We start from the raw sequence: 14761 nt of genomic DNA on the forward strand, positions 1-14761 counted from the left end.
ACTGACTGACTGGCAGGTGGACAGGCAGGCAGACAGAAAGACAGGTAGACAGACATGCAGGCTGGCAGACTGACAGATTTTCAGAACAGATAAAAGTCTCGCCATTAATTGATACACACACAAAACAATAGACTAGGACTGGTTTTACGATAGAGTGATGGTAGAGATAAGAAAGACATGTTAACTCTCACGTGAGAAGATAAGTGTTCATTCACTTTGATGATTTCGTGTTTTAACTAATCATACATCATTATTCATATATTCAAAATAGTATTCTCCTTGAATACATACGGTAGTCAGATGTCGCTTAGTACGAGATGTATGTAAACAGACTGAGAGAGATTGGTACTGTTACATGATAAATAGTGTCATATACAGTGTTAAAAAGTGTTCCTCTTGTTCGTTCTATCTCAGGTATATGCAATAGAGACTGAAACAGGAGAGAGGAGCGTGAGTGGTAAATCTTTAGTGATGATTAACGTGATTGATGTCAATGACAATGCACCCATATTTCTATCTGACAATTATACAGCATCGGTTTATGAAAATATAACTGAAGAAACGTTATTGACCACCGTAAGTATTATACTTAAGTGTACTTCTAACTATCATCGCCCTACGACGGTAAATGTGGTTGAAAATTCTACTCTGCTCAGCATACAATTTGGGACAAAATATCACAAGTAGAATTTGTGATCAAAAATGTTCACCAATTTGGTAGATCAACTGACAGGTTATAACGCCAAAGCAGTTCAGGATTTTTAATAAAGCATTGAGCTTTCGATCTGTTTGGGTGGAAGCATCAGAATGACAAATTCCATAGTTACAGGTGGCCACTAGGTGGCGGTATGATCGGCCGATTGTAGGTGTTATTCTATCTTTTTTGGTCATGGTTTTGTAGCGTCTATATCTGATGTTGGTAGCCTACTTTATATTTTTCTTGGGAAATCACGTGGGAATTAATGAATACTGGAAATAGATGCCAAGTCGATGTTATAATTAAAGCTAGGGGTGTTCAGCTGAGACTGAAGCTACAGTTTTGTCCCTCACAGGTTGCGATATTCCTCAATCTTCTTTCTTACACCGTCATCTGTGACGTCACAACAAAACGCCAGATTGTGAAAAACAAGAATTCCAGCTTTTGTTTACTTGTTAGCTATTGTATCTGTGAACGTGCAAGACCAATACGTGATCGATGGACAATCGGTGTATTTGAGTTCGCCGATGGGGGCGCTAACACTTATCATAACCTTTCTAACTTTTAGTGACGTGCAATCTGGTTCTGCAGGAATAATCGAATTATGTCCACCACGATTGAAGAGAAATTTTATTTTTATTAAGTTGTCATGGTTATCGACCAAGATATTATCAAATTCGAAACATTCAATGTATGAACAATATTTCTCGAAATTGAAACTTTACAGTAAAAATGTTCGTTTTTATCCTCAGGTCGAAGCAGTTGACATTGACCAAGATTTAAATGGAGAAATAGAGTACAGTATTTGGAGTGTCACTGATAACGGAGCGGACATCTTTGAAATTAACGATACAACTGGGGATCTGTATGCTTCGGCCATGTTTGATTTCCTAGATGCAGAAATAGTTGACAGATACGTAGTGACTGTGATGGCAAAGGATAAAGGGGAACCTCCACTGTAAGAATTTCGATTTACTAGTTTTATAATTAAACGCACAAAAGAGAAATAGTCAAGAGCTTAGCAAAAGCATAGCAGTATTTTTAGTACAAGTGTAACTTTTAAACTAAAAAAGTATATTAACATTGAAACTGTTATCAATTTTTAACAAGTCTGGGTAATTTGTTCTCTCGCGTTGGAACGTTGTATTTTACTGGTGCCGTAAAGAGAGCTAATTGTTTTACGACGTTAATTTGCTTATATACGACATTCATAACGAGTAGATAGCAATGATTGACATTGGACAGTATCTCACATAGACTGTAAGATACGTCGTGACGTTTCGCCCTCACCGGCCTTCTCTCGGCTTGCCTGATGTTTGAGGGCGCCCCGTCACGGCGTACCTTACAGACTATATCTCACAGTAAACATAGAATGCCCAGAGAAGCGCAATCAGTAGATCCACATAAAATTATGTATTTGAAAATAATATTTAAGTTTTATTATCACAAGTAGGAAAATAAGGTGAACACAATAAAGATTACAGTATGAATAATACAAGCCATCAGATCACCAAACAAGGCTAAAATAACTGTATTGGCACAGGTTCAACGAGACTGGAGAAAAAATACTCAGAATTAACTTGTGTTAAGTTGTTCAATAGACTGATCTTTTTTCATACAATCTTCCTTTTTTAGGTTCAGCCTTACCAACGTTTTGATAAATGTTATCAATGTGAATGACGAACCGCCAAAGTTTGTTGATTCACCTTACGTTGCCACCATCAGTGAGGGCGCTATAATCGATGCATCCATCTTTCGTTTAGAGGTGAGTGTATAACCAACTGATATGTGGAAAACACTACCAAGTCGAGCATGGATGTAATATGTAAAACGTATTACTTTCAAAATGATCAAAAGACTATAAAGGCAGTATTTAATAAGATTGGAAATGGGGGATGGGAGTGGTGGGGCTGCGACGAACTAATTTGTCATTCTCATATTCAAGATATATCAGTAAAATCGATTGCACGGACAAATAAGCCAGCGATACACAAATTGTCTATACACAAACATATATTTGAATGACTGCTTGTGTACTGGAATGGAAAAAACTTTAAACTTTTACTTTCCATTTATTTACTGTGAGGTTGACCAACATCATATTATAGCATTCCCTTAATTTGATATTTAATATTTCAGGCCGTTGATGCTGATGGAGACGAGCTTACATTCTCCTTTCAAAATGGTAGAAATGTATCTGACGACAGAGTTTTCAGCATGGACGCTATGACGTAAGAATTATTCTATTGTCCCTCGAAACTATGTATTATAGACAATGTAGCAGTATACATATTTGAGAAATTACAAAACATTCCACGGTTAAAATCATAACTTATTTATTATATAAGGACTGAGAACACCACTATTAATATAAAAAGATCCATGCATACTCTATTCAGCTCAGTATTCTTCAAGAACTCATATATCATTCAATTTAACGATATTCTCCTTTTGAAATGAGATTTTATTTACATTTTATATTTTAGGGGTGAAATTCGTATACTTTCCTTGTTAGACCGGGAAGCACAAGACCAACATAACGTCACCGTAAAAGTCGGTGATGAGAATCCCGACCACGTGAGTCCTTATAATCTCAATTAATTCAAAGTTTGACGTCTGGTATTATCTGACTTTATCTAGAAAAGTCACAAAATATTGTATTACTGACAACTGTGTAACAATAGAATAAACTTTCCAACTAGTGAATAGATAATAACAGACTTAAATACATACAGAGACAAACAAGACAACAACCAACACATTATTCACTTGCTATGCTGCTGGTGACATTACATATGTGTCTATTTGTGGGGTTTTATCGATTTTCTTATTATTTTCTGTGAGTAAGCTCAAACTTTGTAATTTTTTGTAAAAAATTTATATTTATGATTTCCAAAACGAGAGCATCTGGCAAAGCGTAGTCATGAAGAAGAAGGGCCGGCTATGGTCTCTTTGTGATGTGTAATGTTGTAGGATTGGTCACATCTTGACCACTAATGATAATTCCGTATTACCTATAATAAACACATCAATACAGATGATGATATCTAAAATCGCCATCTACATTTGGGAGTCTCCGCTGTGGCCCACATTGCATCATGTGAGTCGGTAGAAATGTTTATGCAATGGTTGAACAATGAATATTCATGAGATTTTTTACTGAAGATGATAGGCTCATAGCTCATATTCATGTCCCCTTGAGCCTATTATCTTCAGTGCAATCGTCATAAATATTCATTGTCCAACCAGTGCATACACATTTCTGCTGACTCCCATGATGCAATGTGGCCCACAGCAAATATCCCAAATAGAGTACAACTTCAACTTGACGTTTCTCTGAAATTGCATGTAATGTAGGTGATGTAAAACCATGGCATGACTCTCAAGAACCCAACGTCTATAAATATTGCCTTCAATTCCTGGAGTGGCGTTCTCCTCTAACTAGGTTCAAATGTCAGCAAGTGGTTGAATTCCCCAAAATTACCAAAAAGTGAAAATATTACTGGCATATTTCATGTTTGCAGATTGATATATCATACCTACTTATCGATGTTACTGATATTAACGACAACAATCCTAATGTGACTGCTAACAAACTAGTTATCGACGTCTTAGAAGAACAGGAGATTGGAAATAATGTCACAACAGTTTCGGTAAGTGACGAAGGGCTAAGAGTAATGTGAAAAACTCTCACTTGATGCAAATTATTAATTGATATATATACAATTTCAATATAAAAAACAGGGGTCATCCTAAGATCGTTTGGGGTCAAAACGATACCAAAATTAATAATTTAAATTATGCCATTTTAGAATCCAATATGGCCGCCAAATACTGTGTCAACTCTATGGGAAATAAAAGATTGTTGATATCCTTGACACCAAGACAATATTGAACTCCCAGTTGTTTCAAAAAAGACCAGGAACAAAGCTTTGAAATGGAAAAGTTTGGAGATAGATTTGATTTTCATGGATATTGATCCCAGGTCGCAATGTACTCTTTTTTGTGTATATTTCTAAATTGACAAAAATTCTTTTATGTATATTTCATCAGGCCTTCGATATTGATGAAGGGTCGAATGCTATGTTTACTTTCAAGATTGCCGACAGCATGAACGAGTAAGTGACTTAATAGTATTCGTTCCATTAACATTGTGTAAGATCAGATGTCAGGATAGTCTGCGGTATGCTGTGACGGGCGCCCTCACACGTACACATCGGTCAACGGGCCCTCTCCGGTGAGGGCGGAACGACAAGCGGTATCTCATACAGTCTAATGTCAAGAATGACGTAAATATTTTGCTTTACGTTTCTTGCGTTTAGAATGCCACATTATGTATATCATAACGAGCAGGGGTTCTATACACAAAAACATAACCTTTCTCGAATGAATAAAATGCCACAGACTTTTATCAAAGGATTACTATTTGGTTTTTTTAAAGGAATTTCACTGTCGTTTCTGATCTTGGTACGCCTGATGAAGGCTTTGTGAAAACTGCAAGTCGTCTTGACAGAGAATTCCAGGCTGTCTACGAAGTGTACGTTCTTGCGGTTGATGAAGGTAGAAGTCCTAGGACAGGTCAAGTAATGTTGACCGTGAACTTGCAAGATGTCAACGACAATGCACCACAGTTTGAACAGAGTGTGTACGAGGCCACAGCTCCAGAAGGTGTTGTTGGTTATCACGTGTTAACGGTGAAGGTGAATAATCAAGTTTTGAAGTTATCCATGCAAATATCTCAACGTACAGTACAGGCAATTTTGTCACAATGTTGAACCCACGACAGCTTAATTGTAACAGTCTGTGCCGTGATGTATAACTTATCAACGTCTGTGTAATCTCGGATAGTGTAGTGCCGCTGAGCACGATTTTAATAAGTCGAATTTAATTTTCGTAACACACACACACACACACACACACACACACACACACACACACACACACACACACACACACACACACACACACACACACACACACACGTACGTGTACGTGTAGCAATATAGTACGTCAAAACATATAGTTATTGTCGTTTATATCTTGTTTTTTGTTTTCTTCTGCTGAGAGATATTTCAGCCTTAAACCCAATCTCCCTCCTTTACCAAACGACACACAGAAAAACTCGGCATGTTAGTGACCGATCAGAACTAATCATTAAAGATTTCAAGAAAATGGTCAAAATATCATTGCCATAGTTTCACGTGATTTTTTATATCCTCTACTAGGCAACTGACGCAGACGAAGAGGGGAATAACACTGTTATCAAATACGCCATCATTGAGCAAAACAACACTGATTACGACATCTTTGACATTGAGCAAGATACTGGTAATCTAATAATTAATACGGCTATCAAGATAGAAGACTATGGTACAAATGTTACAGTGGTTCTAGAGGCGTATAACACAAGGGAATACTACTTTAGCAATATTGTAAATGGTACTACTACAGTGATTGTTACACTGCAGGTAAACATTTGTGTTCTACATGCAAGCTTAGTTGAACTCGTTCGAACATAAAATTTGGTATTTATACCATGTTCGCTCTACTTCACGACAACCCACGTCTACACAATCAATTCTACGAAATTTTCCATTAGTCTTCCCGATTTATCATATCTTGCACATGGATAATATCCAAACATTTTCATTGTCTGCTTGAAATTGAGAACCAGTCAAGGTTTTATCATCACTTCGATTCAAGGAAGACCCCTAGGCCATTCGTAATTTCCTGGGCTGAACAAAAAAACTCTAAGTGTACAGTAGATAATAAGAAATAACAAGATGATCAGTTTGATATATACTGCTGAAAACTTTTAAGTCAGCTGATACCTGAAATGGTAGATAAGATAATCGTCATGTCTAACGCCCATTTGATTCAAGTAATTTTTCCAAAAAACTACTCTCTATAACTTAATCTTAAACCTGCTCGATTTACCTCCCAAGGAAACCAACGCTACCAACCTATACGACCCGTATTTCAACAGTACACGGTACACGATGAGTACAGAGGAAAATGACCACACTGGCCATGTGGACGATGTCAACATCGGTCAGGTGTTCGCCAAGGATGACGACATCGATAGTGACGTCATAGAGTATGGAATTTTGTATGGGAACGAGGATAATCAATTCAACATTTCAGAGGTGAGATACAGTAACTGTGATGAATTTTATTGAGGGAAGTGTATTGTTCAGTATGACGTCATTTCGCTTTCATTCTAGTCTCTGATTTGTATTAAAATAAATTTAGTCATGTTCACCCTTTTGCAGCCATATCACTGATTTCATTTCTGTTTTCAAAGAATGTATTTGTATAATTTCAGGATGGCGTTATCACCACGAATGGCACAATTGACCGCGAAACCAAGGCATCACATTCACTCTTTATTTTCGCAGAAGACAGTGGTTTACCACCGAGAAGAGTGAGTACATATATTTTCTGATCAGTGTTTAAATTTATGCGTTATCTATACTGAAATATTTGCTACACGGCTAGTAAGAATCTTTTACTCGTGATACATGTACATAGAGGAAGGGGTGGGGATAACGTACAGTTTGTGAAAAATTTACCAAGTTTAAATTACAACCTACACATACGAGAACGCCTTAAATAAGTTGTAGTCGTGACGTTATTACCAGCGTAACAAGTTCTGGGATGGATGGATGTTTGTTTCTGATTACATTTCTCACATGCCTTTAAGTCATTAAAAGTAGGTAAAACCATCCTCTATATAATCACAACGATGCCAAAACATACATTTATGACGTACAAATGTACATAAATCAAAAACTTACTCCAACATTAGTTTTGATGAAAATTCAAAAATTATATGTTGAAGTCACCAAGTATGGAACATTGCCTTACACATGAATGCTCTATAGCCAGGATTTCTTACTCTAATAATTACCAACTTGGGTAGGCTCTATCACATGTATCATATTTTCCAAGAAATACAGTACATGTAGGTATAGAAATGGTCCCTCTATCTATGCGATAAAGGGACTGTGATAAAGAATAACACATTCTGCCTTCGGAAGTTCTGTTTTACCACCTTTAAATGAATATTCAAAGTAAATTCATGTTCAATGTTTTCTTTGCAGGGAGTAAGTCTCGTCGAAATTGAAATTGAAGATGTCAATGATAATCTCCCTGTGTTTGAGAAGCCATTTTACAATGTTTCAGTAGCTGAGGGTACTAGTGGTAAAACCATAGTAACCGTAAAGGTTAGTATATCCACACTGACAAACATATTCATTTTTGTCTCTGGTGGAAAAACTGTGAAGTATTGCCACCATCTAATTACTTACAGGAGAAATGAAGATGCCTAAGTGTTTCACTCGTGTGTCAAGATGTGTTAACCCCTCCACACGCACACGCACACGCACACGCACACGCACACGCACACGCACACGCACACGCACGTCAAATGCAAACGAAATATTTTCATGTGCACACAGTGGGGATGTTGAAGCAGACAACTTACTTAACATGTTCATTATCAGTTGGAAAGTAAACGAAATAATCCATTAAAATCATCAAGAATCCAGGTATAACATTTCGGCAGAATTCTGTTTCTGAGTCTGGGACAGTCATAATAGATCTGTGCCAGGGTAATGACCATTAAGTGTCTGTGCACAACGCGGCAAAAGTGCTAAATAGAAAAAATATACATAATTATTTTGAACTGCTATAACTGACTCTAACGCTTCATTCAATATAAATTTCGAGACATTTATTATTTGTTCCTAGGCAACTGATAAAGATATTGGTGTCAATAAAATGACTTTATACGCATTTACCGACAACCATGATGACCATACAGACTTCAACCTCGACTCCATCACCGGTGATATTTCCTTACGTCAACCAATCTACAGAAATGAGTCGGGAGTTTCTCTTGACTTGGAAGTCGTGGCTTACAACAATGTCCCGTATGTAGGGGAGTCAACCACAAACAACACTGTAATGGTGTATGTCATCATAGAGGTGAGATGAAATGAAATGTCTGTAAACAGTGCTATCGTATCAGTGAACTATTCTCGAGTTAGTTCTGTCAGATATCTATATATCTGTTTCTGAAACCCATTACCTGACAGTCGTCTTTACAGCTACAGGAGATTTCGTTTTAGCTTTCAAAATTAGTGTCATTATTTATCAAGACCAGTGAAACTAATCACCAGATTAGAGATAGACACAATAAAGATAACACGAAAACATCCCGTACAGAGTGTCTCTGTTGTATTTTGTTGCATTTGTATTTGCTTTTGTTATCATTAATGTGTGCTATCTTTATTTATTGTGTCTATCTCAACATGAAACCATGTGATCGGTCTCTCTGATCTTAATACATGTTTAATAGCATTTGCAAGCTAAGACGAAATACCCTGTAATAGTATGGCATCGAATATGGTAACATTTAACGGTGTAGATCACTGTACGGTATCATTACACACCACACGTTTAACACTTTAACACATAGAACTGATAGAAAACAATGCCCATCTTGTTTTTGTAGTATTCTTACTAACTACATGTATTTGTTATTTTCCACACAGGGACCATGTAACAAAGAAGATCCTTACTTCAACCATACAACGCACACTTGCTCGGTGCTTGAAAATGATGACGACCCAACAACCATCGGTACATTTGTGTGTGATATCAAAGCCTACGATCCCGACACGGGATTCCTTATTCAAAATTTTGAAATTCCGTATGGTGCTGCTGGAAAATTTAACATCACAAACGTATGTAGTTATTCGATTCTGATAGCTATATTGTTTCGTAGTTTTTCGTTGTTTTTTAAAAAGCTGAACATAGCCACTAAATCTACAAATCATCTAATTAGCTGAGTCACCGTCTACACTACTAATTAGTTAATTAGTATATATACATTAATAAGTATATATACAAATTACAAGTAAATAATGCTAACTGTTATACCAAGATGTTTTTTTTAACAGCAGAAGAAAGCAAGCTGTGTAGGAACTAAAGTCAGAACGCTTTGCAATAGTTGATTTTGTCTATTCCTTACAGAGGGTGATTTATATACATTGTAATACAATAGGGAACTTGCAAACCCGCCATGTTGAATGTTGCATCATGGGAAATGTGATAATAAATACTAATAAATTAGCATTGTAAACAATATTGTTACATTGTTTATAACCAGGTATGATCAATTCATAGTCACCCTGATCTTTGTGGGAGGTTAATTTTATCAGTAGCTCCAGATTAGGTATTACGATAACCACAGATAATCCCATAGTCCTTTGCGTTTGAGCATGCTCAGTTTGGATTGCAAGTTGTTCGTGATGTGTCTGTCTCTCGTGGAGTGGCGGGGTTATATACAATTATTGTTCTATTCTGTATTTCCATTTTCCATATGTAGGCTATGCATGTCTGTATCTGTCTACCTATATCACGTTCATTCACTATTTTTTAGTTCCTCTATCTGTATATTCTCGACGTGGAACATACGGGTATTTAAGTTTTCCAAAAACATGGGACTCCCCAAAACACCTATCAGAGACAAATTCGAAAAGCGACTGTACCATTGGCAGATCTAATCTTGCTAGTGGTAAGAACAATGTTCTCTGATAGAAGATTGTTGCAAAGAAATTGTTGACTTTCACAGCAGTTTAGTTTATTTTACCACAGTTGCATATTCCCCTCACCTGAAGGCGATGTCACGGGATAATTACCCGATGAATACTAATTACTGTAATCATTTATTTTCTAGGAAGGTAATATTACAACAGCTGGTGTTATTGATAGAGAAATGCAAGATGTGTACACTGTCATGGTGAAAGGAATTGATGATGGTTTACCAAACACACGCCAGGTAAATGAAATGTATATATAAAGTGTAGTTATATATATATATATATATATATATATATATATATATATATATATATATATATATATATATATGGTTGTGATCAGTTTATAGAATGATATTAGAATATATGGAATAACTGGGCAGTCGTAAAATGACACTCTCGAGACGAGAGAAAAGTGAAACAATATATATTGTACTATTTAGTCAATAAGGTTTAAGGCTGTCGATAAAACTTAAGACCGTTGTTACAAAATGTTGTGAAAATCCAAGATATCATGCCAATATCTTGATCAAAAACACGTACATTAGTAGTAGTTGTGATTTTATCAACAGAAGCTAACGACATGGACTTATTACCGTCTATTAATTACAACTATCGGCTACGACCTTTCGCCATTAGAGGGCGCTGTCAATTGCAACGGCCATTTTTTTAATTTGTCACTTATGAGAGGGACATTCATTGAAAATAACAGCTAACGTATGTCTCACGTGTCCTTTGTAGCACGTTCTTCAAATTACAATCTTGAATATTTGGCTTATGTTTATAGATTTTTAGTGCTGTCTGATATCAAAATTATAAATACATATTAGTACGAATATGTTTTTAATGGTTCATGTTTTTTCATTCTCCTTAGTCTGTAACCGAAGTCATTATTACAATCCTTGATGTAAACGACAACAAACCTGATTTTGATATGACGTCCTACAGCGGTGAGATTGAAGAAAATGCTGATATTGGCAGTCCAGTGCTTATTGTATGTAGGATAATCAAAATATATCGAAACATGCTGTCTTGTGTTTATATTTTTCGGGCTGTTTTGTGTTGTGTTGTGTTGTGTTGTGTTGTGTTGTGTTGTGTTGTGTTGTGTTGTGTTGTGTTGTGTTGTGTTGTGTTGTGTTGTGTTGTGTTGTGTTGTGCTGTGTCGTGTCGTGTCGTGTCGTGTCGTGTCGTGTAGTATTGAGTTGTACTGTGATGTGTTGTGTTGTGTATATAATATTGTTGTAGTGTAGCCGACATCTTCTAAGAGTGTTCTTTAGTGACATTTATCATTATTGTGTCAAATGTTGTGATGAATTATGTCGTTATATGTTGTTATACCAGGACAGTCGTACTTGTTATAAGATATATATATGAGTGGGAAATTGATTAATTAAAAAGACCCACAGTGTGTTTACCCCAATTAAATTTGAGTAGGTTTCCATTACAGTGAAGTGTGATGTAGTGAATAATGTGAAATGACATACAAAGTGAGTGTGGTAAAGCCACTCTGGTAAAGTAATTAGATATGTGTGGAATTAAAACATATTGGTGTTAATTGAGGGTGTTAAAACGCATTATATTTCTTTGTGATTATCTATTAACATTACTATTTAAATCCATTCAAATTAGGTTCCTGAGATTATGGTGACCGATAATGACACTGGAATCAATTCTGAAATTTACCTTGCTTTGAGTGGTGATGGCAGCCAATATTTTGAAGTTGACCTTGAGAGTGGCATCTTTGCCAGAGTTACAGTTAAGAATGGAACTAGCCTGAATAGAGAGACAACACAGAACTTCACACTTATGGTAAGTCAGGCCCTGTCTGTCTGTCTCTTCCCTCTCCCTCCCTCTCTCTCCCTCCCTCCCTCCCTCCCTTCCTCTATGTAGGTTGAATAAACTGCCATGTCCTACCTTAATGCCCTATTGCTGACATCATGTACGCTACTTGTTTTACCAGGGTCAAGTTCGACTAGGTCATCACCACATCATATGACCTTTGCCATCTCCATCCCCAGTCTATTCCACTAGTCCTAACAGGTTCACCTGTTACAATAATGGCAATGATGATGATTATGATGATATATACATATATTATAAGTTTCTACATATATAATGACAGTTCATATATATATATATAAACAGTTCCAACTCGAAGGATGTATAAATGGCCCATTTATTTTGAGTTAGGCAAATTATCTAAAGTACTGTTTTCTTTCTTTTTTTCATAGATTGAAGCCAGTAATTTCGATAATTCCATGACTACCGCTGTACCACTTATTATAACGCTTCTGGATCTGAACGACAACGCACCAGTGTTTAATTTAAACACAGATATATTCGAAGTCGTTGAAAATGAGACACTTGGTCATCATGTTGCCTATATCAACGCTAGCGACGACGACGCAGAAGATAGAAATAATGGTATCCAATATTTCTTTGTTGATGGAGACTACGGTCAGTTTGCAATCGACCGGAATACAGGTAGGGTGTAGTACACGAATGATTTCCAGTCTTTTAGAACATGACAGGTTCGAATCGTGAAATGAACGTTGTCATAGAAACCATGTCGTGTTCAGTAGGTTACAAATCACCATATACAATAATAACTACGTGATACTCAAGATGTAAGAATTATTTGGTTTCCTGACCTCTCGATTTTGTACATTTAAATGAATAATTCCCTTAAATAGTTCGTTCAATCAATGTAAATACGAATAACACAAGAAACCGTGTCACTGTGAGCTGAAGACGATTTGCTACAAAGCATTATGTCAAGAATATTTGACCGCTTCAGAAAAATAAGAAAATAGGGAAATCAGGGCGAGTCTGACCGTATTAATTCATATTTTGAGCACCACGTGACCAATAACATAGACGGGAGTTGTTGTGAGGTGGCACGACCAGGGTATATAAATCCCATATCATTTCATCGAACGCGTATAACTTGGCTCGCACGTGGTATATTTCATAGTAGGGGACACACTGTGAAAACTACATTGTAAACATCTCATGGAATCAATTTAAATCGGAAAATCAGATTTTGTAAGCTGGAACATTTCAGTTTATGTCCCCTCCTCCTAGTTTTTAACTTCGTGCTTGTTTTTTTTTGTACAAAGGGGAAATAACTGTCGCCGACACCTTGTACGGAAATATAACTGGACGTTATACGTATGTTATATCTGTAATGGCATATAATTCAGGCACAGACCGAGATCAGGAAACTACTACCACTATTACCATCAACATTGGAGACTACTACAATGTTCCACCATTTTTCCCGGAAATTGCCTACTCAGCGAGTATCTATGAAGATGCTGATGAAGGGGACTTTGTAGTGACTGTAACTGCGATAGACTACAATTCTGGGAGTAATGGTGAATTGACGTATTCCATCTCAACTCAAGGTAGGCATAAGCATAGACGTTTATACACATTAATACGTACTGTATTAATTTTTTAAGTTCTACACAATTGTACCTTCATCTATCTGCTAATACAACCTGCGAAAAAACACCGCTTGAATCCCCTTATACCTTCATGCTTGAATGAAGTGAGCCAAGGGAAGACTTTACGCAAAGACATAATTAGGTAAACACAACAATACAACTGAATCAATACAAAAACAACAACAGGTGCCTTTGATGTAGGTTCACGCTTACAGTCTGTCTGTCTGTCTGTCTGTCTGTCTGTCTGTCTGTATGCATGCATGCATGCATGCATGCATGTATGTATGCACGCACGTACGTACGTACGTACGTACGCATGTATGTATGTATGTATGTATGTATGTGTGTGCATGTATGCATGCATTCTTGCGTGTGTTTGTTTGTTTGTTTGTTTGTTTGCTTGCTTGCTTATGGATTTTGCAACATTTCTCGTATCATAATTTCCATATTTCATGATTTTACTTGGTACAGATGTTGTCCCATTTGAGATCAACGAAAACACTGCTACCATCACGGTAAACGGTAGTCTTGACAGAGAAGAAATCGATACTTACCAGTTCAATGTCATTGCAATCGATGGTGGATTCCCCGCCCTCATGGCAATGGTACCTGTAACGATAGATATTCTTGACATCAACGAAAACCCTCAATTCAATCGTCAATCTTACAACGCGACAGTCATGGATCAAACACCACCTGGGGTCTATGTTCACATTCTATCTGCCGTTGACTCGGATTTAGGCGACAATGGTACTGTACAGTATTCGCTCTCTGGGAACGGTAGCGATTACTTCCGTGTAGATGACATAACTGGGCTCATACAAGTTAACAAGGAGATCGACAGGTGTGTTAAAATTGTATTATGTTAATTTTCATCACTGTGTGCTTTAAATTGTCATATTGACTAGGCGACCACCTGGTCAAAACAGCTATTTCAATAATCATTGGTTTATGAATGTTATGGTTCCATTTGTGCTCACGAGACTCTCTGAATCTAGTGATGTATG

General features: G+C 36.7%; 1 protein-coding gene across 1 annotated transcript in view; it reads left to right on the forward strand.

The window, feature by feature from the left end:
* Window positions 1-14761, forward strand: part of LOC144452477 (cadherin-23-like) — a 53192-nt gene that overhangs the window by 37584 nt on the left and 847 nt on the right. The window contains exons 12-31 of the mRNA XM_078143575.1: window positions 415-576; window positions 1450-1655; window positions 2333-2462; window positions 2837-2928; window positions 3184-3274; window positions 4222-4350; window positions 4751-4815; window positions 5139-5397; window positions 5923-6165; window positions 6643-6843; window positions 7023-7121; window positions 7801-7923; window positions 8450-8686; window positions 9256-9447; window positions 10443-10544; window positions 11180-11299; window positions 11935-12114; window positions 12537-12789; window positions 13425-13712; window positions 14226-14598. Coding sequence (XP_077999701.1) covers window positions 415-576; window positions 1450-1655; window positions 2333-2462; window positions 2837-2928; window positions 3184-3274; window positions 4222-4350; window positions 4751-4815; window positions 5139-5397; window positions 5923-6165; window positions 6643-6843; window positions 7023-7121; window positions 7801-7923; window positions 8450-8686; window positions 9256-9447; window positions 10443-10544; window positions 11180-11299; window positions 11935-12114; window positions 12537-12789; window positions 13425-13712; window positions 14226-14598 — 3545 coding nt within the window. The remainder of the gene's footprint in view (window positions 1-414; window positions 577-1449; window positions 1656-2332; window positions 2463-2836; window positions 2929-3183; window positions 3275-4221; window positions 4351-4750; window positions 4816-5138; window positions 5398-5922; window positions 6166-6642; window positions 6844-7022; window positions 7122-7800; window positions 7924-8449; window positions 8687-9255; window positions 9448-10442; window positions 10545-11179; window positions 11300-11934; window positions 12115-12536; window positions 12790-13424; window positions 13713-14225; window positions 14599-14761) is intronic.

This window comes from Glandiceps talaboti, chromosome 22 (genome assembly GCF_964340395.1).
Source record: "Glandiceps talaboti chromosome 22, keGlaTala1.1, whole genome shotgun sequence".
In the NCBI taxonomy this organism is placed as follows: domain Eukaryota; kingdom Metazoa; phylum Hemichordata; class Enteropneusta; family Spengelidae; genus Glandiceps; species Glandiceps talaboti.